Source organism: Molothrus aeneus, chromosome 2 (assembly GCF_037042795.1).
Source record: "Molothrus aeneus isolate 106 chromosome 2, BPBGC_Maene_1.0, whole genome shotgun sequence".
In the NCBI taxonomy this organism is placed as follows: domain Eukaryota; kingdom Metazoa; phylum Chordata; class Aves; order Passeriformes; family Icteridae; genus Molothrus; species Molothrus aeneus.
Genome location: NC_089647.1, coordinates 29,173,128 through 29,199,217, shown reverse-complemented (window position 1 = coordinate 29,199,217; position 26,090 = coordinate 29,173,128). Strand labels below are relative to the sequence as shown.

At 44.4% G+C, this 26,090-nt stretch overlaps 2 protein-coding genes across 2 annotated transcripts in view; both read left to right on the top strand.

Annotated features, from left to right (window-relative positions):
* Position 1: 1 nt before the first annotated feature.
* Positions 2–20,076, top strand: FKBP4 (FKBP prolyl isomerase 4). Its single transcript, XM_066572255.1, has 10 exons — positions 2–274; positions 3,746–3,890; positions 5,104–5,246; positions 8,912–9,032; positions 9,610–9,766; positions 10,804–10,894; positions 11,241–11,324; positions 12,000–12,185; positions 12,731–12,970; positions 16,219–20,076. Exons 1-10 carry the CDS (start codon positions 191–193, stop codon positions 16,315–16,317), a joined length of 1,350 nt encoding a protein of 449 aa, XP_066428352.1. The 5' UTR covers positions 2–190; the 3' UTR covers positions 16,318–20,076.
* Positions 20,077–20,246: 170 nt separating this feature from the next.
* Positions 20,247–26,090, top strand: part of ITFG2 (integrin alpha FG-GAP repeat containing 2) — a 12,287-nt gene continuing 6,443 nt past the window's right edge. Inside the window, exons 1-7 of the mRNA XM_066572252.1 lie at positions 20,247–20,352; positions 21,682–21,777; positions 22,233–22,274; positions 23,127–23,304; positions 23,608–23,747; positions 24,157–24,305; positions 25,388–25,482. Of these exons, the coding sequence (XP_066428349.1) occupies positions 20,257–20,352; positions 21,682–21,777; positions 22,233–22,274; positions 23,127–23,304; positions 23,608–23,747; positions 24,157–24,305; positions 25,388–25,482 (796 nt within the window). The 5' untranslated portion in view covers positions 20,247–20,256. The remainder of the gene's footprint in view (positions 20,353–21,681; positions 21,778–22,232; positions 22,275–23,126; positions 23,305–23,607; positions 23,748–24,156; positions 24,306–25,387; positions 25,483–26,090) is intronic.

The window sequence follows — 26,090 nt, the reverse complement described above, 5'->3', positions numbered from 1 at the left end:
TCCTCGCCGAGCAGGGGCCGGCGCTGCGGCGAGAGCAGCAGGGAAGGAGGCGTGCGGCGTCCGCCCCCACCCGCGCTGCCCGGAGCCGGAGGCGCAGCCAGGCGCTATCGCAGCCTCGTCCCGGCGCTCAGCGCAGCACCGAGCCCACCAGGCGGCCCTTCCTTGCGCAGAGGTGGCAGCGGCAGGCGGCATGACGGCGGAGGAGATGAAAGCGGACGGGGCTCCCCTGGAAGGGGTGGACATCACTCCCAAGCAGGATGAGGGCGTCCTCAAGGTACAGGGCGGCTGTTCCCCATCCCCACCCTCTGCACTAGCTCGGAGGGGTCGCCGTGCCGGCGGGGAGTGGGGGCATTCCTCTTAGCCTGCGAGCGGGTGCTCCCCGGGCGCCCCTTGGCCCTAGCGGGCCCATTGTGTGCCCCGCGGGGGAAGGGGACGAGGCGGTCCCCGGGTATCCAGGCAGGGCTGGCGCAGCGCGGGCGATTAAACAACAGCAGCGGAGGGCGGGAGCGCGCCCCGGCTGCGCAAGCGCTGCCCGGCTGGCTGCGGGGGCTCCCCGCTCCTCCCGGGGCGAGCCAGAGCCCGGGCTGCCCGCCGGGAGAGCTCGGGGTCACGGGGGGGCTGTGCAGCGAAAAGGCGCTTCCCCTGCCTTTGGGCTTTCCTCCGCCGTTTAGGGGGAGATGCGGGAGGGGCGGCGGGCCGGGCTCTCTGTCCGGCTCGCAGCGTGGCTTGTGGGGGTCCGGGTCCATCCCCGCCCCCCAGCACGTGTCCGGGGCCGGGAATTAAAGATGGAGCCCCGGCGGGGCACGTGCGCTCGGTGCCCGTCCCCGCCGTGCCCGGCCCGACTCCCCTCAGGCCCCGGGCGCGGGCTCCGGGCTGCCCCCAGGCCCGGGGTGCGCAGTCCGGCGCTCGGAGCGGCCTGGCCGCCCCTCGGTGCTGCTGGCCCGGCGGCCGGGCAGGTCCCCGGGCGGCCGGGCAGGGCACCGGGCAGATCCCCGGCGCGGCCGAGGCGGAGCGGCTGCTCTCCTTTGTACTGGGAAGGCAGGCGATAAGGGCAGCGGGATTTATACCGTGAGGGGGAGTTGTGCGAACTTCCTCTGTCAGACGTTGCCTATTTCCATATCTCTAGAAACTTCCTTAGGCTCTGCTAAAAACTTCAGCGATTATTTAGAAGCGTATTCAGCCGCAGTAAAATTTCGAAGTTACGGTGTTCAGGAGGAGAAAGGGGTGCCACAGCAAAGGCAAAATTCTGGGTTTAACCTTTAGAGCCTTCTAAATTCTGGGTTCATTATGGAGGCGCTGGCTCCCGTTCAGGAGGGTATTAAGGGAACAGATTGAAGATGTTGGCTGCTATATTTCTGCTTTTCCATGTTTCCTGCTAGCATGTTTAGGTGAGAATTTTTGGGTTTTGCACATAGTACAGTATCAGGTCAGAGTTCTCACCTGCATGGCTGCCCAGGTCTCCCATAGCCCAGATGCCTTGAGCATGGTAGAAGGGCAGTGGGGGTCTGCCCGATTCATGCAGTACCTACTCTTTGATTATGAAGAAGCAGCAGGTGTTTTATGGGTTGGTTTTTTTAGAGTTTTTTGTTTGTTTGTTTTGAGGAGGGGAGTAGAAAACACGAGCAAATGAAGTGAGGTTGTGAAAATCACAAAAATTGAGATTGTGACATGATAAGTAAAATACCGTAGAGGTCACAAAGTCCAGCCTTCATAGATTTTATTTTTACGTAATTGCTGGAGTCCAAAATGCATCTGCTGAAATCAAGCCTCTAGCTCTGAACTAACCTACACCAATTTTGTACTGGTATTGTTGCAGTGATTCCAGGAGTGTGTTTATTTGCTCATTAGCTGTATATCAGAATAGAATCCACAGTTTTTAACCTGATACTGCTGAATATACTTGCACAATTCCTAGAATAAGTAATTAAGTTTGGAAATAAACCGTTTGCTGTTTCTTCATTTGAAAAGGAAATGCAAACCTTACAGAAAATAGTATTTCCATATTCACAAGTGAAACTTCAGTCTCTTCAAAATGGAACAAATGCAAAAGAATAAACTGTATCAATAATGAAAATGAGATATTTGTTACTGTAGAATACCTTGATATGGCACGACAAGAATATAGCATTTGGTGTAAAGTTCAGTAAATTTCCATTAAATGCAGTTAGTTTTTCAAAATTACATCAGACTGGCTGCTTTCAAGTGCTAGTTTGCATCTACTTTATGCAGATTTGCAAATTGCATCTGCTAAGCATGATGTAGGTCAGGTTGCTTACCTGGTTCATGTGCTTTTCTCATACTTCTCTGTTTCCTTATCTCTGTGAGAGTGGTTGCTTGAACTTTTGCCTTCCTTGGGGAGACATCGACAGATTGGTTTTGTAATGCTAATAAAGGCTGTGGTGCTGGTGCAGTGTCAAAGGGATGGTGTGCTGTATGAGGTCAGGCATCCCTTTTCATGTTGAGCATCCTTTCCTTATAAAACAAGCAGCCAGGATTTTTTCTAGGTTTTGTTTGTTTGTGGGGGTATTTTTTGTTTTAGGCTTTCAGTGAGGTGCTCTCAGCATGTTAGTCTGACAGAAGCTGTTGGTGGTGAAGCTTTGGTTTTGGATGGAGGATCCTGGCATTTCAGCTGGGTAGTCAGTTGAAGGGATGGTGGGAGGCCAGGTGGGAGATTGACAGTGGTGAGTTGCAGGAAACTGAAATTTGTGAAGGAGACTCCCAAAGGTCTGCCTCATTCAGTGAAAAACATGATTGATATAGAAACATGACATTTAAAGGAGGGATGCCCTGTAACTGCCCTTGAATAGATGTTTATCTTCTATAACAGAATGTTTTCCAGGTCTCCATGATGCAAGTAAATAGGGTCCTCCATTGGTCCCCTTTTGCCTGGCTAAGATAATGCAGAACTTTGGCTTAGGGCTAGCTGGTTTCAATCTATATTGGGAAAAAATCAAAATTCAAATCTGAACTTCAGGAATCCTGTTATGGGCAAGGCCTCATATCCTTGCCTGTGAGATACGTCACTATTATTCTCTGATTTTATATATGCTTCAAATGAACACCAGAGAGATTGTCCCCACTTTCTGGATAGTATAGATTTATTTAATACCTGTCTTGCTGGGCAAGCTGGGGATTTTCTTATCCTTAAGAAGAAAATCAAACCCTTGTAGCTGTATGTGAGACGAGGGTGCTGACGATCCGTGTCAGACTTGTGGGGAGACAAAATTCTTGCAATAAATAATTTTTAAGTGTTAGGTGTTCTGTAGGCTGATAGAACTAACCTGCTTGGGGTGAGATGCTGCTAATCTTTGTTAAACTGCCTGGTTTAACTTGAATAATTTCAGATTACATGTTGGAAAAGACTTTGCAGGGAAAGAACCACCTCGTTCTCTTGTTTAAGTGCTTTGCCTAGAACACTGAACTGGGGTGTGATGATAGAGAGGTGATGAGGCAAATGCTTTGAGTAAAGAAGAAAAAACCCTGCCTAATGCAGAGATCTGTAAGCTGATCACAACTGTTGCCTGTTAAATTCTTGTATCACAGCACAGCCATCTTGAGGTTCTGCATTTGCAGCGCTGCTAATCTGCAGAAAGAACAGCCAGTCCATTTCCAGGTGACTGAAAGAGACCTGCAAATCCTTTGTCTACCAAGGATGATAACACATATCTAGATATTTGTGATTCATGTCCAGTGGGCAGGCAGGCTTGATTTCTGTGATGTTAATGCTGGTTGCTGTTTTCCTCAGGTTGTCAAGAGAGAAGGCAGTGGGACAGAGTCTCCAATGATAGGTGATAAGGTGACCGTCCATTACACGGGGTGGCTTCTTGATGGCACAAAATTTGACTCCAGTCTGGACAGAAAAGACAAATTCTCATTTGACTTGGGGAAAGGTAATATCTTGTGTTTGGTACTGATCAGTTTTGGTAATAATCGAGACGGGATTTCCTTGTGTGGCTCCTTTGCTTTTCAAAACTGCCACTTAAACTTCTTTTCTCTTAAACTTGTATTTTCTTAGAATGGCCCCATCAGAATGTGAGATTTTTGTGAATGAGAGAACTGTGTAGCCCCTTAAAAGGCCTGCTGAAGAATTCACAGACCTCAGACAAAGTACTCCAGGAGAACAAATCTATCCTGAAATGTAGATATAAGGGGCAGTTAAATAGCCAGAATATGCATTTTTTTTGGTTGGGTTTTTTTGGGGGGCAGACCTCAGTTCAGGAGTGCTTAATTGTGACCAGGTACTGGGACAGGGTACACAGAGGCAGCTGTCTTATGATGAAACACACTCTCTTTTCCACAAAATTCTCAAGTTAGCCCAAATATGAGTCTTCGAGCAGTGCATCTCTTCATTATCAAAATATTTCGTTTTTTGAAAATCTGAGCATTGTTATTTCTGCAAATCTTATTACTCAATCTTGTATTCTTCCCTGGAAGTTTCTTATCATATTCTTTTTAAAAAATAGATAATACCTCCTTTTTAAAAAGAGGTAAATTAATTGTACTTCAATTTGAGATGATACTAAGTGTACTTATTAACACAAGACTAATAGAAAGTCTGCTTGATGAGTCAAGAGGAGCAGCAATTAGGACAGCTTCAGTAAGAGAGGGGAGTTTGTTCCTCTTTTCTTCCCTTTCAAAGGAATGCTACTACTTTCTTCCCCCTTTTTGTTACAAATGTGTGTAACTTTTAGCTACCACTGGTGCTGTTCTTTGCCAGCTGATAAAAGTATGAACAGAAAAGGCTGTTGGTTTGGATTGTTTTCAAAACAGGAGCAGGCAATCTCTCACTCTAAGGCCTTCCTCTCGGAAGAGTTTATTGTTACTTCCTCACACTTGGGACTGTGCCAAGCACTTCAGCTGGTGTCTCTGTTCTGTTATTCTGTGAAAAGAGTTGTTACACCTGGAATGAAGAAATGTTTGGGCCAAATTTGGGTCCCTGGGAAACTTTGGAATTTGATTAGGCTTAAAACTGATGTACATAAATGAGAGTGAGCACAAGTTCTTCAGTATTTCTGCTGCCTTAGCTTTTGTATACTAAAAATGATAATGCTCAGTTTCACCTGATCATGCCTTTCATATGTGATTGGCATTTGACTTGTACAGGTGAGGTGATCAAAGCATGGGACATTGCTGTGGCCACTATGAAGATTGGTGAAATCTGTCGGATTACGTGTAAACCAGAATATGCCTATGGCTCAGCTGGGAGCCCTCCAAAGATACCCCCCAATGCTACACTGATTTTTGAGGTAAGTGAGAGATGGTCACTAAAACTGTATGCTTGAAAATATGTGTGAGGCAATATCCTTTCAAAACAGGATTGTTACATTTTCTAAGGAAAATAACATGGTCCATTTTGGGTAGCATGGACAAAATTTTAGTCTGGCTGCCACTGCTCTGTAATGGCTCGGGTTCCCTTCTCTTTTTAAAACACTTGAATGATCTTCAGTGGTGAGTTGAAATTTTGCAGTTACTGGGTGATTTGCAGCAGTAAAGTGCAGGCTGGGAGGGCAGACTATTTCATTGATAGACTGAAGTGGTCAAAATCTTCAATCACTTCATAACACTCAGAGTAATGATATATTAAATGTTTTCAACAACAGGAAGAGCAATTAATGCCCTCAATAATATATTTTTATACTAACTTGTGTTTTCTTTACAACATTAACATTACCTCTTATGAGCTATTTCAAGGAGAAAAGAGGTAATTGCCCCATGTAAACTGCTGGAATACAATATTTGAACAGCCCTGCAATTACGAACTCTTTCTGTAGAACTGAGCATTTCAGTCTGCCTTAAAGCACCATAAAACCAGTTTGTATTTAGATTGCTGGTTCATTGCCAAAGTCTCTCTGTGCATCCAGGCTACGCTGATCAGTCTTGCCCCCATAGAGATGAGGTCCTGTGCACTCACTCAGTGCCTGTGACGGACTCGGCAGTCTTGAGTTTGGCAGCTGGGTAACCCAGTTTGACAACTCACATGGCCAGCTGCTCTCCTGGAGATGAGCTGCATGTCTTGGTGAGCATGGAGCCTGTTACCCTTGGTGTCTCTCAGCCTCACCAGGAGAGGAGAGATTTTATTTCCTACTGACCTTAAAAGCAATTTTCCCCCACATCTTCCCCCTCCTTCCCCAAAGGGGGTGGAAACAGCAGCTGTCTCTTGTGTGTTATTTCAGAAGTGAGAATGGTTGCTCAGAATGCTGAGACTTGTATTTGATTTTTCCATGTAGGATGACATTAAAGCTGTTTCTGGAGCATACCCTGACAGTCTCAGCAGGGTTTGAAGAGGATGGATTTTTCTTACCGTTGAAACAGTTCAATTTGCCAGCAATTGTTTCAAAATAAATTCTACCTGAGAGAAAGCAGACTCTTGAATGTAATTTTTAAAATTACTTTGCTCTAAAGCACTTAATCAATGGAATAGAATCCTACAATTGGGGGCATAAGAAAAGCTTTAAAAACTGATGATTGCTCTGAGATTGAATGTTTTATCTAATATCTGAGAAAGGTGAAAATAGCTCACAGAGTTATTCAAAGACTAAAAGTCTGTTTAGATTTTATTGGAAGCAATGAGCATCTGTTAAGAAGGGTAAATTATACATCGAGTCATTTAGGTTGGATAAAACCTTCAAGACCATTGAGTCCAATCATAAATCTGACACTGCCAAGTCCATCACTAAACCATTAACCTGACCGAGTGCTGCATCTACACCTAGATACCTCTGGGGAGGGTGACTCACCCACTTCCCTGGGCAGCCTGTTCTAATGCTAATATCCATTCTAAACCTCCCCTGGTGCACCTTGAGGCCATGTCTTCCTGTTCTGTGTTACTTGGCAGAAGGGACTGACCCCATCTGGCAACAGCTTCTGTTCAGGGAGTTGTAGAAAGTGAGAAGGATTCCCCCAAGACCCCTCTTTCTCTCCAGGCTAAACACTCCCACCTCTCTCAAGCAGCTCCTCATGGAACTTGGGCTCCAGACCCTTCACCAGCTCTGTTGCCCTTCTCTGGACACGCTCCAGCACCTCAATGTCCTTCCTGAACTGAAAGGCCCAAAACTGAACACAGGATTTGAGGTGTGGCCTCACCAGTGCCTAGTACAGAGTGACAATCACTGCCCTGGTCCTGCTGGCCACACCATTGCTGATACAGGCCAGGTGCCATTGGCCTTCACATAATTGGATATTGAATTTGCTTTGCATTTGGGTAGTGTATTTGCATTTTTTTTTTCATGGACCTTTGAGTAATAGGAATAAAGATGTATTCTGTGTGAAGGAAGGAATCTGACGTTATTTGTGGCTTAGTTGTGTTGGATCAAACTACCCATGTTGGAGTGCTGTGTGCTTCTCTGCAAGTGATACCAGCTATAATCAGGGCTGAGCTGATGATTGAAATGCAAACTAAAACCTCGAGGCCTTCTACCTAGGCAGCACAGTGGGGCATTCTTCAGGGCTTAGCACTACTACACAGGATGCACAGGGCCAGCAGAAAGCAGAGAAACTTTTATTGTCCTTCAACAAGAGGTAATACCTAACATTGGGATAAATAAAAGTATGAACTGCAAGATGGGATTTGGTCCATCAGGCTGCTCCTGAGTCCGTCCCCTGCGGTCACCCAGGTTATTCACTTCCCACTGGACTTTTCTTGATGCTGCCAGTCTGGCCCCTCCATTTTCTGGGTATGCTTTTAGATAAAAATAGTGTTTCATTCATGAGTCTTGATATCCCCTCATGCCTGCCTGAGCAGTTAGGTTGAAGGGAAGGGGGGAGGAAGGAAAGGACCAAAGCTGCCTGTGATGGTTTTGTGCTTTCCTAACAAAATAGCCTGAGGCTCACTGGCTGCAACAAGTAAGCTGTGCTGGGTGTGTCCTGATTGGGGGTGTAGGTTGGAAATTAGATCCAGGAAATTTTCCCAAGTTTTACTAGGTTGCAATAGTTTCTGGCTAGTATGACTCTCAAGCAGCTAAAGTCTCTTTAAGTTTCCACTCTTATTTTTACCTAGGTTTACTTACATTACTTCACACAGTATCAGCAGGGTTCTTTTGCAAGTGCCTATCCCCATACCAAGTTTTTGTACAAGTTGCATTACAAAAGACCCTCTAGAACTTACGTCTCTTAAATCTTAAGAGATTTTTGTACCTGTGTCATTACACCAGCATTTTATATGACAAGATGTAATGCATGTCCTCTGATTTGGAAGTTCTTTTCTTTTTTGATCTGATAGTTGTTTTATTTTTTCTTCCTCATGATTGCTTTTGCTGAGCAATATAAACAGCTAGATTATTCCATAGAATAGTATTGTTCAGGCTGGGGGAAAGGAAAAAAAGTGGGAGGTACACACCTGTATGGTCATCAGTAGGATGTTCAGGAATTACTTTTTTAAGACTGACTGAAAATAAAGACCAGAATATTATTTGGTTTTAGGTATCAATTAAAATAAAAAGTGGAAGTACTGGTGGATATTCAATTCCTTTTGCATTCCGGTTATCTCAAGTCCAGTGTCAGGAACCTCCACAGCATTAGCTCTGAACTTTTTTTTTAATGAGGTAGTCTAAACAATGCTGATTATAATGACTTGCTTTTTTGTGCTTGGGAATAGTTTTCACTGTTGTTTTACGCAAAAATAGGGTATGATTTTTTTTCCTTCACTTCATAGCAGCAATGAAAATACCTTTTGTAACTAGACTGTTTTTCTGTGTCATTGTGGTACTCCCACTTGAAACTATGATTTACTTGGAAAGGCATGTGAAGATTCAGACTGGATACTTGTCTCCTACTTGAGCACTATTTCTTAAAAATCCTAAACAATTTGTTGCAGCAGAGGCTTATAAGTTTCAAAGATCTCTGGAGAATAAATCCTGTGAGTTACTAAATTGGTCTAATAAGAATAAATGCAAGACTTTTCTTCCCTCAACAGATAGAACTTTTTGAGTTCAAGGGGGAGGACCTGACTGATGAAGAAGATGGTGGCATCATCCGAAGAATCCGTAAAAAAGGGGAGGGCTACTCCAGGCCCAATGAGGATGCACTTGTAGAGAGTAAGTGTGTTGTTACATAAATAGTGAATGGATTTGCAGTGAGGGATGACAGAACCTTTTCACAGCCTACAACTGCATGTCCTGAGGGACAGGAATACATGGCTTCTCTTTTCTGTACCAAGTAACTTAACAACCTAGAGTAAGCTTTCCTTCTCCTGTTTCTAGCAAGGTTTACATTTTCCAGCAGCAATTGTGTTTTCTGGTGATACTGAATCTGTTGAAGTGCTTATCTGATGACAAAAGGTGATTGAGTCTCATAAAGTATTTCCATGTGCTGAGGAACAAAAGGGGAAGTCATTCTGGCACTTGTTGTCAGAGTGGAAAAAACAAACACTTAAATGAACAACCAAAAAAGAGGGGTTGTTAAATTGAACAGCAGAAATTCTGTTTGCTGCCAGTAGCTGCCACGCCATAGGTAGCTGCTAAAAGAGAAAAGACTGTTCAGAAGGAGGCTTTGGCACTTGTGTGTGTGCTGCGTGCCTGTATGGAACTCCCTGTGCACTCCTGGGTACCTGCCCACTGCCATACATAGATGCCTTTTGATTTCTCTCTCTGCTGTTCTGGTTTTTGTTACCAGTCCAGTTTGAAGGCCGACACGGAGACCGTGTTTTTGACAAGCGGGAATTGCGGTTTGAGATTGGAGAAGGTGAAAACTTCGATATTCCTCATGGGCTGGAGAAAGCAATTCAAAAAATGGAGAAATCAGAGGAATCTGTGTTCTATCTCAAGCCCAGGTATGCTGTTTCTGGTGTTTGATACAGGAAGGGCTTATACTAATCATCTGGCAAGAAGGAACTATTGCATTATAATGCCTTTAAGCTTTTTTTCAGCATTGTGGTAAAAACTTGGATCAGTCCCAAAATTTGATGTATGAGAAGTATCATGCTTTGCCACTTCATAGTGAAGTAGTAGCAGTCCAGAAAAAATTAACTGAAGTCTCTGTAATGTTGACCTCTAAATATTTTTGAAAAACGTTGCTCTCAAACTTGGATTTTTGTGATCCCTCTTCATGGCTGATTACTGTAAAACAGTCCATACATAGACTTGGATATAGGCAGAATTTTCTCTTTACAGTGAGAACACATCTGAAACGTGTGGAGTTGCACAGATTGTTTTCATTAAACTTTAATTTATTTCAGTTTTTATTTATTTTTTTTTAACTGTAACTAAGCCTGATGGGAGCAGAAAAGGAAAGCAATTTGATCTAGAGGGTCTTCCTACTAATATGCAGCTTTCTAGAATTGCATAGCAGTACCTTTCTGTAAGCATTTCTTGTTTACCAGCTGGTTAGCAGTGTCTTAAGTGTACAGCTGCTCACCTAATCTTGGTCTTTATTCTCTTTGCTTTTCTAAGAATAGAACTAAAATACAGGTGCTCTGAATGCAACACTCAGTTTCAGACCATAAATATTAAATATGGTAGTTGCAATTTGAAAGTTGGTTGTTTTGGTTTCACTGTTTTTTGATTAAGGGATTACTTGCTTTTCCTTTAAAGTTACCTAAAAAACTAATAAAATAATATGAGTTGCTAAAAGATTAATGTAGTGAATACTAGCTTTCTCTTGCTTTCTTTGACCTTGTCCTTGCCAATTTTAGAATTGTATCTAGAATTCTTCAGGCCTTTGTCTTGTAATAATAATTTATGCGCATCCCAAATTTTCATGGGGGTTTTGTCTTCCTCTTCTTATGTAGCAAGTATAGCTGTATGGATAGTTTTGAACTCTTCTCTTCTTTATAATTTTTGCTTCTCCCTCCCCACCCCCATTTTACAGCTATGGTTTTGGAAGTGCTGGGAATGAGAAATTTAAGATCCCTCCAGATGCAGAGCTGCAGTATGAAGTGAAACTCAAAAGCTTTGAAAAGGTGAGAGCAATAGATGAAATCCCAAAGAGATCCGAGGCTGGGGGAAGAAGTGGGAGTGCAGCTTAAACGATGACAATGGAATCCTTGAATGGTGATGTGAAACAAGGGGGCCACTGTTGCCAGAGATGATGCTGGCATGCTGGGAGCTCTTGGCTGAAATGGTCCTTACTCTTCCTATATCCCTGTCTGTTGCCATCTCTTGTGCTCTGGGCTGGTTTCCATGAGCAGTGCAAAGCTCTGCTTTGCCAGGCTTATCTCAACCATACTCTTAGTGGGAAACAACATAGCTACTTGATTTCCCTAGAAGTTGTATTGAAGTTGACTGGAACTGTTCCTGTTTGGGTAGGCTAAGGAGTCCTGGGAAATGAACACAGATGAGAAGTTGGAACAGAGCTCTATCGTGAAGGAGAGAGGCACTCAGTACTTCAAGGTAAGTTACAGTACCCAAGTGATAATAGCATTTTTTGGTCGGTGTCATGAGCTGATAATGATGTTTACAGCTTCTGTAATTTCTGAGTAGTGTTCATTGTATTCTGTGCAATTTTACGGGGAGAGCTGGAGGGGAATGTGTCTTAAAAAAAAAAAGAAACTCGGTTGGATTATCCATAGAACTAACTGCAGGAAGCTGTCTGTTAGAGCTGTTTGCTCTTTCCTCATGTAACACTGTGGGGTGTACAGTATTTCAGTTCCTGCTGTGGGACAGTGCTATGAGTGACCAACATTCGTTTGGGTAGAGATGTGTGGAGAAGCTGTTGAAAACAATTTCAGTAGCTAAAGGAAGAGTTTCCTATTATCTTTGTATTGCATTTTGAGAATTCCCCATCTTCCATTATTTTTGCATCAAAAGTTGAATATAAAGGTAGGAGTTCAGTGAAGTATCAATGCTGCCATTTACCCCCAGCTCTAGTGGGGAGCCAGTTAAGTATTCCTAAAGATTTTCTGATCCTGTGTAGGAATGGCTCTTAGAAGTATTTTTGATGATAGATGTTACTTTTTGATCAAATGGGGTTTTTTAGATGTATTGCTCAAGGCAGGCAAAAGGGACAAGAGGGAGATAAAAGTTCCTATGATGAGCTTTGTGATAATCAAGCTGCCTTGTTTACAGGAGGGGAAATACAAGCGGGCAGCATTACAGTATAAGAAGATTGTGTCATGGCTGGAGCACGAGTCGGGACTCTCCGAGGAGGAGGAATCAAAAGCCAAAAGCCTGAGGCTTGCTGCCCACCTTAACTTAGCTATGTGCCATCTCAAGCTAAAGGAATACTCCCAGGCTTTGGAGAACTGCAACAAGGTAGTAGGAGTTAATTTATTCTTAAACTGCGCAAGCAGTCTGACAGTTTGTCTTGCTTTAAACATTTTAGGGACAACAGGCCAATGTAGTGTTTGGTCTTTCTTACCAGCTGTCATTTGGGTAGTATGGAATTTTTTATGGAATTTAGTGTGCTAAAAATATCCAACAGATTATTTTCATAATTAGTGCCCTTTGAACATCTTTTACTAACTTGCTGCTACATTGAGAATATTCAAGTATTTAGAAATAAGGAACGCTTAAGATGTGGTGAAGGTAGTCACGTTGGCAAAGGCCTTTCAAAGAGCAGGATTGCTCCCTGACTAAATCTTAGACTTGCTGGTTCTCTTGTCAAATAGCCTACTATATTCATTCTTCTTTGTACTTACTTCTATTGTACTCCACTGACTTTATTAGTAAGCCCTGACAAGACTCATAAGCCTACATCAGAAGGTACAGTTCCTAGCAGTCACTGATGTTCTGACTGCATATAATTTTTATAAAAGAAAAATAATTACTGAATGGGGCTTTGGTTTTTGTGAATGCAGGCACTAGAGCTGGATAGCAACAATGAAAAAGGCCTTTTCCGGCGTGGAGAAGCTCACTTGGCTGTCAATGACTTTGAGTTGGCCCGAGCAGATTTCCAGAAAGTGATACAACTTTATCCAAGTAACAAAGCTGCCAAAGTGCAACTGGTGACTTGTCAGCAGAAAATCCGGGAGCAGCATGAGAAGGAGAAGAAGATGTACGCCAACATGTTCCAAAGGCTTGCAGACAAAGACTTAAAGGTAAGTAACACTACTCTGAACATTACAGGAGGTGGTGTCATGTGTTAGACAAGGAACAGTGGTTTAGGTACTCACCTTGCTTCTTATTACAGATAATTATAGCAGGACAACACTCAAGTAGAACACTGCTTTGGAGAACAGGGATGGAACTCCAAATGCCAACAGTCAAAATTATTAGGCCAGCTTGTTTGAGCAGGAAAACCAGGAGTACTAACCACTGCACAGAAATCTTCTATCTATTTCAACTGAATTTGCCACAGACCAGTGTTAATCAGAAGGCAGTTGAACTGATGAGGTGCAAACATGACACATGACAATGTTCTAGAAGTGGAAAAAGCACCTATTCCTCTAGAACCTGTTGCAAAGAACAGGCTGTTGTGGTGCCTGAGGTGCCCATCTAGTGAGAACTTGTGTCTGTCATACAGAGGGTGCTGAGCACCATCTTGCTTCTCATGGAGACATTAGGATGTGGTTGATGGTCTCCATTACAAATATCACAGATACATTATGAAATGTCAGAAGATTCATTACTCTCCTGTGTGGATGGCTTTCCTAATAAACTTTCATTAGAATTTTAGTAAATGCTAGTTCAGTTAATAATGGCAGTATGTGAATACAGGTTCTAACAAGATTGTATTAGCTAGCAAGAAACATTTCAGGTTACTGGTGAGAATCACATATCCTAAGAAAACCTTGTGGTTCTTTTCCTTAAATCTGATGGTCTAGAAGGACAAGATGAACCTGTAACTTCTCTGACAAATCTGAGATTTATGTCAGACTCAAATTTCCTCAGTAACAGTGGGGAGTACAGAAGTTTGTATTTTATGAGGTTATTTTCACCTTTCCAGAACGCGCATGGAGAACATAAAAAATTGCCAGATACTGGTACATTAATTTCCTTTGGTTAACTGTGTCATTGAGTCTTTCCAGAGTCATGATATCCTCAGATGAGTGTATCCTGACAGGTCACCCATTTCAGATTGTCAGCTGACAATTTCCTACATGAAACGCTTCACTCTCTCTTCTCTTTCTGGCTAAAGCATCCTGATGTCAACAGTCCTTGTGTATTGGAGCTTAAAACAAAGTATTCTGTCTGCCCTTCTAGACACAGTGATGTAAAGTCACACAGTATCTTAATTTTTAATAAAAAACCTCAGAAATACAAAGATACTGCAACCAAAGTAGAATAATTTCACTGTTGGGCATCTTAATTTCTGAAATTGCAGGATTTAATTGCCAGCTGTCAGGTTCTGTTGTGAAGGATCCTTACAGTTAGCACAGCTGCTGGGAATTTAGCTTCCTCCACTAGGTGTGGGATACAGCAGGATCTGTTGAGATAGGAAGAGTGGATTGCTGAAACAAGCAATACCCACTAAAACTTCAAAAGCCCTGAGCTTTCTTCAACTCCTAAGACAGATAATTGGAGTAATAGAGTAACGTTCTTGGCAAAAGGCAGACTCACAGCCTTTGCAATACAGACTGTTTGGGATATTGGAAAAACATTGCACTTAGTCCCAATTCCCCTACCTGCTTGGGATAGCATCAGTTTGAAGTTGTAGAATCCTTTAGGTTGGACTCCAACCAAATGTAAATGGAATATTATTGTTTGGCATCTAACACTGGACACAGGATTTGAGGTGTGGCCTCACCATTCCAAGTACAGGAGGACAATCCCTGCCCTGATCCTGCTGGACACAGTATTGCTGATACAGGCCTGGATGCCTCTGGCCTGGTGAATTCTTCCCAACCAGTTGGATGATCTTGGGAGTGTGCAATGTGCTGTTTTGGGGGTTTTTTCCTCTGAGCCATCTGGCTTGCTTTAAATGGATATGGTTTTATATAAAATGGGAGTGATGGAACTATAAACTGTAAAGGATGCTTACTCCCTGGGCAAGTCTTGAGGTAGTTTCCTTGCAAGAAAAGCTTGTTTTCCTGTTACTGCATTTATAGTGTTGCTTTACTCTTGCTCCAACAGTGTCTGTTAGTGGTGGTGTAGTAGAAGCTCAAAGTTCTGGAGAAGAGAGTTTGTTTACTAAATATCTTGATTGCTAAGAAGATAGCTTGGACTGCAGTTCTGATGTTCCTGACACAGTCTGTTAAATTCAACAGCCACTCTTGCATCAGTAGTTCCTTTAATTAATTTGAAAAGTTCACATATGTAAAGTGTGAATTTTTGAAGGTCAGGGTGTTTATCACCTTATCTTAAGCCTAGGATTGGTAGCTAACAGATTTTCTCTGGAAAGAAGACTTAACTCTTGTGTGTTTTGTGGAATGCTTCTAAGGATGAAAAACTGACCTTTGATGCATGAATGTTCTTTTAAATGTAGTTTTGTGTTGCAGCCAAATTGATATAAGATTTTAAGGATTCTGCCCATTTCCCCTTCTCCCCATTCTGCTCTCCCAGCATTGTATGCTTAAGATTTTGCTTGTTTTTGTTTGGTTCTCATCTAAGATTATCATAAAACAGATGGCTTAAGATGCTGGGCTGACAGGTGGAATAGCAATTCCATTGCACTAGGTTTTGAGAGGAGCAAGCCAAGACATTTTTACCTCCCCTTACTGTGCTTGAAAATTATTGTAAGGTCAGGATGTGCTGGTTATGTCCTATTGTAAAAGCTGACCTTGGAGCTCTGACCTCATGGCTCTGCCTTCCACACCTTTTTATGAGGAAGATGCTCAAGGAGAGGGCTTTAGAGCAGCCACACTGTCAGACCATATCTTCTTCCAGTTTAGCTCTTGCACAGGACATCCAAGTCACTGTTGTTGAGTTTGAAGTGTCTCTTCACAAAACCTAGTTGTCCAACAAAGATAATTCTTATGCTGAGTGCTAGTGTGCCTCATACAAGTTGGGTCAGGGTAGGCCATGGCAATGGCTGGAAATTAATGATATTAATATTGAAGCAGGGCAAAAGCAGTTCCTGCAGAAGCTTCATAAATGAATTTCATTTAAAGGACTTCTAAGAAAGTGTTGTGTGGCAAGTGGGTGCAGGCCACATTAAGAATCATAACCACCTAACGCCAGTATTATATTTTGGCCTCCTCTACACTGCTTCTGGTTTCTTAGATGCATTAAAATTTTTGGTTTCTTTTGGCTGAAGATAATAATACCTTAATTCAGTCTGGTAGGGTAGATGAGCTTTTCAAGTAATAAAAATCAAACAATGTTTTTGCTACATATTTTTGTATAATAATAATTTTTGTAAATTTTGTACAATGTGTTAATATATTTTCTTTGTCTCTCTATTTAGTCATCTGCTACTCTTCAGACAAGCCACACTGAAGATGCAGAAATGAAAGATGCGCAGAATGGAGTTGAAGATAAATCAGAAGTTGAAGCAGAAGCATAAGAAAACCCCTATTCCATTAGTTTTGTAAATGAAAGAATTTCCAGTGAATTAGACCTTTATTTTTCTACCTGGTTGGATAGTGGCTTCAAGGGAGCAGAGGCTGAAGCCACCATGCCACAGTCAGTTACAGCTTAATGTGGCTGTTCAAGAAGCTGAGTGGCAGCATAAATCTGGCTTAATCCTAGTGACTTTATTTATTCATTCAGCCTCTGTTACTGTTTGAGTTCTGTCTGGATTTACTCTGCTTGGTTTATTTGCATTTTCATAGAATCATAGAATGGCTTGAGTTGGAAGGGACCTCAAAGATCTAGTTCTAACTCCCCCTGTCATGGACAGGGACACCCTTCACTAGACCAGGTTGCTCAGAGCTCCATCTAGCCTGGTCTTGGACACTTCCAGGGATGGAGCATCTACAGCTTCTCTGGGCAGCCTGTTCCAGTGCCTCACCACCCTCAGAGTAAAGAATTTCATCCTAATACCTAATCTTAACATGCCCTTTTTCAGTTTGAAGCCATTGCCCTTTGTGCTGTCACTACTTGCCCTTGTAAATAGTCTCTCTCCATGTTTCTTGTAGGCTCCCTTTAAGGTACTGGAACGCCACAGTTTGGTCACCCCAAAGCCTTCTTTTTTCCAGGCTGAACAATTCCAGTTCTCTCAGCCTTGTCTCATAAGGAGAGGTGCTTCATCCCTCTGATCATCTTGGTGGGGCTCCTCTGGACTTGGTCCAAAAGGTCCATGTCCTTCCTGTACTGGGGACCCCAGGGGTGGATGCAGTGTTACAGCTGGGGTCTCACCAGAGTACAGGGTGAAAATCTCCTCCTTCCCCTGCTGCCCACACTGCTTTGGATGCAGCCCAGGTTACAATTGGCTTCTGGGCTGTGAGTGCACATTGCCAGCTCATGTCCAGCCTCTAATCCAACAGCACCCCTAAATCCTTCTTGGCAGAGCTGCTCTGGATCTATTCATCCCCCAGCCATTATTGATACCGGGGTTGCCCCAGCCCAGGTGCAGCACCTTGCACTTGGCCTTCTTGGAGCCTCATGAGTTTCACATGGGCCCACTTCTCAGGCTTGTTCAGGTCACTCTGGGTGGCATCCTGTCCTCTAGGTGTGTCAAGGGGTCTGCTCAGCCCTCAGGGTGTCACCTGCAGATTTGCTGAGGGTGCACTCTACCCCTTCATCCATGTCATTAACAAAGGTAATAGTAACACTGGTCCCAGTATGGGCCCCTGAGGAACACCACTTGTCACTGGTGTCCATTGGAACGCTGAGCCCTTGACCTCTAGCCTGTAGATGTGAACCATGCAACCAATTTCTTACCCATCAAACAGTCCACCCACTGCATCCACTTCTATCCAATTTAGAGAGAAGGAAAATTATAGAAATGAAGGTAAATGACACCTGTAGCCCTTCCTTTGTCCATTGGTGGAGTCACTACATCATTGAAGGCCACTAGGCTGCTCAGAGGTTCTTGCCCTTGGTGAAGCTGTGCTGGCTGTCCCTGGTCACCTCCCTGTCCTCCATGTGCCTTAGCATAGCATCCAGGAGGATCTGTTCCCTGATCTTCCCAGGCACAGAGCTGAGGCTGCCAGGTCAGTAGTCCCCGATTTGTCATCAGTGTTTTTCTTTCTGGTTCCAGCTTACTTTATTCCCAGGTTCTGCTTTCTAAATTTATTTCCTTGATTTGCTTCAAGTAATCAGCTTTTTTCAGGAGTCCTCATGCGAGACTTAAGAACAAATTGGCGCTCCCAGTTCTTCTGCCTTGGGATTGCCCTCTTTCCCCCGTTCAGTAGGGAGTCCCTTCCATTAAGTTCTGTAGCCTTTCTTGTATGCCTCCTCTTTGCAAACTGCTGAAGGTGAAGACTGTGAAGTCACAGCTTAAGTAATAAAGCTCCAATTAAACTCAAGAAAACTGAACTTTTCGTGGGTTTTTATTGGAATTTGCACAGAATTGAGAGAATATACTGTCCTTTGGTCAGTGTTTTCTTGTCTGCATAGCCAGTGTCCTGATTATTTTTCTCTGTTGTTTGTTCATTACCATAAAATAGTCCCACAATATTTGATACAGTATTTACCCATATATTTGCAAAAGGGAAAAATTATGTTGCTGGAAACTGTGCATAAAGCAAGTCTGTAACCTATGCATAGAGATTGTTCTATATTCATATTGCTACCTTCCTCTTCACCCCATCACTTTGTAAAACTGGACCAGAGGGAAGAAAAAAACCAAACCAATACATCTGAAAGTGACTGGCTTTGAAATGAAAGTAAGGGATAATGGCTTACATATTGCAAATACTTTTTATGAACTACAAACTCCTGAGTGATTCTAATGTCTGCTTACCCAGATCTCACAAGAAAGCTATTACTCAGTATTCTGTTTCTTTCTGCAGTTTGTGTGTCTTGTTTGGGGGTGGATGTGCTTTTGAATTTTGTGGGGGGCTTCTGGTTGGGGTGGGCTTTTTTTGTCTGAAGGCATGGAACATAGTACTCAAACTCAGCTGTTGTTTATCCTATCACGTGGTGTTAAATTCAGCATCTCCTGTTTAGAGACAGGGGCAGAAGGGGCAATTTTTTTGCCTGCTCTGCAGAAGAAAGGTAGAAAATCTGTTTCTCTCAGATTAAAATAAATGGACTTTTTAATGGTGAGAAAGATGTCTTTGCATGGCATGCCATGGGCTGGAATTTGTGTGTATATTGCAGAGAGTATCCTTGTTTTAACATGTAATACAATGTGAATTCCTGGTCTCCTTTGCTGAAAGAGAAGTACTGTGTAAGCACTTGAACTCATGGGGCCTGGGGGAGTGCCAGTACCTGTCCTGCAGCAGCGCCAGCCCAGCTTGGGCCCTGGAATTGAAACAAGCAAGGGCTGCTTGGAGTGCTGCCCTGCCCCAGACACCGAATTCAGCACCTGCTGCTGGGTTGGAGTATGGTTAGAGAGCTGGGAGCTGCAGTGCTCTAATCTCTTGGGGTGAGTGGGATAGGACAGAGGCAAGAGAGATGCTTGGGACATCACTTCACTTAAGGAAATGCTGATTTGATTTGCCTAATGAAGCCTTAGGGTTGCCAGGTAATGGGTGTGATTTTCATGAGCTCTGACTGTAGTAGCTAACAGCCTCGTGTATGTGAAAAACTTATACCAAAGCACTACCCCCTCTTGTGGGAAACAACACTGTGAATGTCAACTGGGGTTAGAAGAAGGGATTTATAGACCTAGAAAAACAGTTAAAGGGGACAGGAATGCCAAGCCAGAGTACTTATTAATCACATAAATACGTTGATTTGTTGCTAATTATTCCTGGAAATACAAGCCTCTGTGGCTTAAACTGGTTTTGCTGCTAAAGCATAGGGCCAAGTCCTAATGAGAAGTTTGTAATTGTTGAACAGCAGTTTTCAAAAATCTCCTACAGGCATGATAGTTGTACATGTTTCTGAAAGCAAAAAGTGATTTCTGTGGCACATCTATTAAAAAATCTAGTCAATGGTGCATCTGTTGTTAAGTGTGAGCAGTCTTGAAAGTACCACTGTGCCCTTGTTGTTACTACATAAACTATGAAATGTTTGAGAATGTAATCTGTTAAGGACACTAAACATGCCCTGTTCAGGGAGCTGAACGGATGTTCCGTGCTGTCTTTAAAAGTGGGTCTGGTTGCCGGCAGAAGGTGGCAATACTGGTATTTGTGAGTGAGGTCATGCATGTAAACTTCAACTATAAACTTCGTTATGTATGTCCTTATAGAGGAAAAAAAAAAAAAGAAAACGATGCTTAAAATAAACAGTTACAGTCCTGACTTTGTAACCCACACCCGTGTGTCTCTCTCTGCGTGTGTAAATCCTTTCCGGAGCGCGGTTTCGTGGGCAGCGGGCGGGCCCTGCGGCCGCCCCGCCCCGCGCTCCCGCCGTGCCCGGGCCCGCGCAGCCTCGGCCCGGCCCTGCCGCCATGCGCTCCGTCAGCTACGTGCAGTGCGTGGCGCTGGACTTCGCCGGCAGCCTCTTCCCGCACGCCATCTGCCTGGGGGACGCCGACAACGACACGGTCCGAGCCCGGAGACCGGGGTGGGGCCGGCTGGGGGTGCCCGCGGGGCCGCCTCGGAGACGGGGCCAGCCCGGGGCTGGGGGGGAGACCCGAGCGGCCTGTGCGGCCCCGGGGCGGGTGCCGGGAGGAGCTTCCAGCCCCGGGGACACACACGGGCCTTGGCGGGTGCCCGGTCGGAGCCCCCAGGAATGCTCTTGCAAAGAGAATGTTTGCTGGGCTGCAGCGGGTCAGGGCTTCCCTCGCCATTACCCGTGCCCTGGGTGGTGCACAGCCTGAGGGGAGCTTCGCTTCTGCTTCATAGACACTGCCCTGTCACAGCGGTCGGGATGCTGTGATGCTCTGCTCGGCACAGCAGATCACAAACAGGGCAGAGGCAAGTCTCGGTGTCTCTTGACCCCTGTGATGGAGGGGTTGGGAATGTTGCTGCCAGCCCCTGAAATGATTGGTGTGCATTTAGAATGTGCATTGGGAGTGTTGGTGTCAGCCCCTGAAATGGTTGGTGTGCATTTGGAGTGGGCATTGGGATGTTGCTGTCAGCCCCTGAAATGGTTGGTTTTGATTTGTCTGTAGCCAGGAAAAGATTAGCTTAGCCAGCTACATGTCAGCTGTTTCTCCTCAACAGTCAAGGTGTTTAACAGCCTTATCCTGGAAAGTGTCATGGTTAGCAATGCAGTGGATGATTAAAGAGATTTCCCCATAAAAAAGTTGTTCTGTAGGGTTCTGTAGGTGTGCAGGGGATTATGAAATGAACACCATTTAAATACAAAGAAGCATGATGCAGGAGATGGGGTAATGGGAGTAGGCTCATCAGTATGGGGAGTTGGTGATTTTAGAAATCCTCTTTAAAGAAATAATCACCATTCTGAAATCCCTTCACCCCTTCAGCAGTGAGATTGAACATCCTGTGTAAATCTGTTGTGTTCTTGCACTCTCTTCCTGGATGGTTGTGTTTTTGTCATTGTCATCATCTTCCTTAGGTGATTCAAGTCAATCTAGATTGAAGAATGGAAGATGGAGTAATGATGATTGTTGTAACATCCAAGTATGATGTTAAAACAGTCAGTGACACAGCTCTGAAACAATGAGTGGAGAAGCAGTGGGTAATAGGATGTTGCTCTAAGGAGCCATTCTCCGTCTCTTTTATCTGCAAGAATAAAATTAGGGCTTTTATATTTTCCCAGAGTTTCCATTTTGATTCAAGATTGTCTCTTTAACTCATTTTGTTTTGCTGCTTCTTCCCACAGAGTGATTTTTAGATATGAATTCTGAAATTTTTTACTGTTAATGTAATTGTGGATTTCTCCCTACTAACCCAATTTTCTTGTACAGCTGAATGAACTCGTGGTGGGAGACACCAATGGAAAGCTCTATGTTTACAAGAATGATGATAGCAAGCCCTGGGCTGTGCGATCTTGCCAAGGAATGGTCAGTTCTTGACAAATTTTCTAAATGGTTGGGCCTTTTGGTGTATGTGCAGCCAGCTATCCTTGTCCTTTGCTTAGGAATATGTAGGCTGGAGAGGAATGGTAGCCAGAACTGATTCTGATGTCTTCCATGTAATTATTCAAGACCCCACTTTTGCCTACAGCCCCTTGGGCTGGAAGCGATGAGCAAATTAATGGACAAACATACAAACTGGGCTTCTGTCCCACCTTTGCCCTGCTCTGTGCACTGTGGGGTTTGCCCCAGGCCCTGGCAAAGGCCCTGGTTTGCCCCCCCAGTTGTGTTTCTGTCCCTTGACTCTGCTGTCCTTGTCCTTCAGAAGGCTGTTAGGAGTTCAAGAGATTCTTTATGGGAGAGGAAGGCATAGGGCAGAGATGTATCCCAGGGTGCTGGGTTGGGTTGCCTTTTCTCATGGATGGCCTTGTTTTCTTTTGCAGCTCACGTGTGTCCGTGTGGGAGATGTGTGCAATAAAGGAAAGGTGAGAGGAGCCAAGGTCTTCCCAGCTGTGTCTGTAGGGCATGTGGGAAGTGTTCAGGAGATTAGGATCATGTCATGTGTTGAGTGTGACAGAGGAGGACAGATTGCAGGTGCTGTCTCTCCAGGGTCTGCCTTTGCTCATAGAGTTTCAGCACCACTGTTTTTAAACTGTTCCTCTGTGTATATGTAACTGGTATTTTTCTGTGAGCCTTATGTGGGTTTTAGAGAGCATGGAAATCCATCCTATCTTCAGAGAGCATTTTTGATTTCCATGTGCCCTTGTGAGAGCACCACAAGGCTTTGGTGGTTGAGGGTTGCTCCTTTTGCTCAGTGGCTTTTGCCTTTCTTGGGCTGATCTCTGCTGTGGGCCATGGTCCTTCTGCCACTTGGCTGTGTGCATTTAAGGTCATCTAAACAAGACTGAGACATGGAATAGTCTGGACTCCCAAGCAAATTCCACTGGGTCTACTATGACTCCTTTTGTTGGATTGCTGTTTCTGGGGGTTAAGCCAGGACCAATGAGTCCAAAGGTCCCAGTTCAGGCACCCTGCCCAAAATACTGTAGATGTATTTCCTCTAGTGGGGAGCAGAGCTGACAGGGGCATTGAGAAAGCCACACATTGTTTGAGGATTGCACACATATCCACTTGATACTGTACTCTAACAAAGATGAGCAGGAAGTTTGGACCCTGCCAGTAGCAGAGAAGTTCATGTGCTGGCCAAAAACCTCCTGTTCTGTAGCAGTCATTGATCTTGATCAATCTACTCTTGTGTCTTCCTTTGCCCTGCTGTGGGACAGCTTCTGCAGCTTCTAAAAGAGGAAGAATTAAAAGGTTTTTCTTTTCCTTCACAGAATTTTGTGGTGGCAGTGAGTGCAGAAGGCTGGTTTCATCTTTTTGACCTGACTTCTCTGAATTCAAAACACCCAGATGCTTCAGGCCACCATGAGCTGGCAGGGGCAGAAGAGCAGAAGCCAGTGTTCAAGCAGCACATTCCTGCCAACACCAAGGTCATGCTCATCAATGACATTGGTGAGCCACAGAGCTGTGGTGGGAATGCAGGGTGAAGGGGTTTGTGTGTGAGGCAGTGGGGAGAGAAGGTGGGGGGGACTTGCAGAAGGAAATTACTGTCTTGCTGAAACTGACACTCCAACAAACCACAGCCAAGTCATGGAAGGGAGAAACAAGAACTTCAGAATTTTTCTGAGGTGCAAGCTTTCATGACATGGTTGGGGTCCTCAGGGATGCTAACTATAGAAACCAGCAGAGTGGTTTCTGCATTTTTGGGCTCTTAGGGCTTGAGAGAGTCCGGCTGACTTTTGCTTTTCCCTGCAGATGGAGATGGGAAGTGTGAGTTGGTTGTGGGTTACACTGACAGGGTGGTCCGTGCCTTCCGCTGGGAGGACTCATCAGAGAACCCAGACCATGTCTCTGGGCAGCTGATCCTGTTGAAGAAATGGCTTCTAGAAGGTCAGGTAAGGAAAAAGGATGTTCAGAGCAGTACTTGTCATACAGTCTTCAAGAGCTGGTATTTTCAAGAGAAGAAGCACAGAATCTCAGTCCTATGAACAAAACAATTGTCATGTCAATGGCTTGAGAGGAGATTTGCCCAGTGATTTTTCTGTACAGCTGGGAGTTGGTCTGAGAAGCAGTTGCTTTTTCCTGATGGGAGAGCATTAGTGGGAAGTACTTGTGTTGTTTTAAAGTGGCTTTAGGTAGGGAACCAACCTTTTACTGAACTTGGATGTTTTGCTTCCAGCTGAATTTGTTCAGCTGCTGCTCAGCTCTATCAGAAGATTTGCCATATTCAAATTTAGTTGCAGGGAGCACTGTAAACCTTTTGGAGTTCTTGACTCTATCCATGTTTTTCCTCTGCTGCTGTAGGTGGACAGCCTGTCTGTGAATCCAGGCCCTGATGGCTCACCAGAGCTGATGGTGTCACAGCCAGGCTGTGGCTATGCCATCCTGCTGTGCACCTGGGACACGGAGCAGCGGGACGCAGCCGCAGGAAGGGACGGCTCTGCCCCAAGCAGGTGAGGGTGTTCCTGCAGGGGTGCATGGGCACATGCCACTGTGGATGCCTGTTAAAAGGGGGTGCCACCACATCACTGTTGCAAAGCAGGGGGTGCTGTCACTGTCCTTGCTTCAGTGGCCTGCTGTGCTGCTGGCACCTCATCACTTAAACCTGCCTACACCCAAGCTTCCATGAACACTCTTCATGTCTCTCTCACAAAGATGAATACTGCTGCTTTCCTTATATCCCACTCTCTTCTTGAATTGGGCAAGGAGAGTGGCAAAACCAGCTCCCTGAGGGTTCCTCACTACTGGGAGCTAAGGTAGGGAAGTGAGTGACCTAGATTTCCAGAGAAGGTCACCAGATTGCAGGATAACAGCTGAGGGACTGGGCCAAACCAAATACACCTGAAGCCCGGGATAAAACTGGGCTCATTCACTTGTTTTCTGCAGATGAGGCAATTAGAAGTTTTCCTAATGAGACCCCTGGCAGCCAGTGCTGTAAATCACAACCACAGCAACCAGGATGAGCAGTGAGGTGCTTGTTACTGTCTTGGTGCTGGAAGGACCCTGGTGGGGAATTTGGGTGCTTCTGTGCTGTTCTGTGAGACTTCAAGGCAGACGCAAAAAACTGCAGCAGGAGGGGACCTAGGCAAGTCTTCTTGATGTCTTAGAGAACTCAGTGGAATGATGTCCTGTTCACCAGAAGCCAGGCCCAGATGTAGTCTCTCACCAACCTGTTCAGTCTGGGCAGATGCTTTGTGAGAGAAAAGCAGACAGGCTTTTCTAAGAGTAATGACAAAAACTGTCCTTTTTTTCCTTCATTGGAATACAGGCTTTACTGATTTTCCTTTTTTGAGCTCTTTTTTTTTTTGATGCATGAAGTCATTCTGGGTTTGTGTTTTTAAAAGTCGGTATATTTCTTTAATACTTGGGGTGGCATGCATTTTCTTCCTTTACCATTGAAGGGGTCAGCCTGTTCACAAACTGTGGCACTGTCTGGATTTGTAAAGCTTTGGAATACACTGCTCCTAAAATTGTTCTGAGACAGTCCCAGGTGTGGTTCTGTAACTTTTCCCTGTTGTCTTTCTCTTTTCCCCAGTGAGGCCCCTGTTCGAGATGTGATTCTACACCAAACATCTGGGCGGATTCACAACAAGAATGTCTCCACTCATCTCATTGGTAGCATTGCCAGAGGTGAGAGATCAGCAGCTTGGGGTCTCCAGCCCAGCAGTTGCCCCTGATGGTTTTTCAGTACAGAATGAAATCAAATTTCGTGTGGTAGGGAAAAAAACTGTGAGAGGGTGCTGCAAGAACACAGGGATCTCAGCCTCTCTTAGCCAGCTCCCAAAGAAAGACAGTTGGATATTTGCATGTGAACTTTTTATAGCGTTTGTCCTTCCCTAGGTAGCCCTTATCCTTCACTCAGCAGAAGAGTTTTTCTGCAGCCTCTGCTGACCTGCATTTAGTCAGTTTGAATGGCTGCCATGCCATGCTCCTACAGATGTCCTTGATCCTTGCCTCTGCATGGCTGCAGCTTATGACTCCTTATTCCCTCAATGCATCTCTTCCTTCCCACAGCCTCATCTTCATTCTTGCTTTTCTTTGAGCATTTGAATCTCAATTTCTGGTGGCTCTTTGCTGCTCCTCCTTCTCCTGTGCAGCTCCAACCTCTCCATAGCTGCTTTCATATTTAATCTATATCATTGTCCTCTGTTTTTTTCCACTGTGTTGTGTTCAGGTCTTGTATCTAAGATCAGCACAGCTGCAGCTTCTCTCAGCCCTGACACACTGCTCTTGTGTCC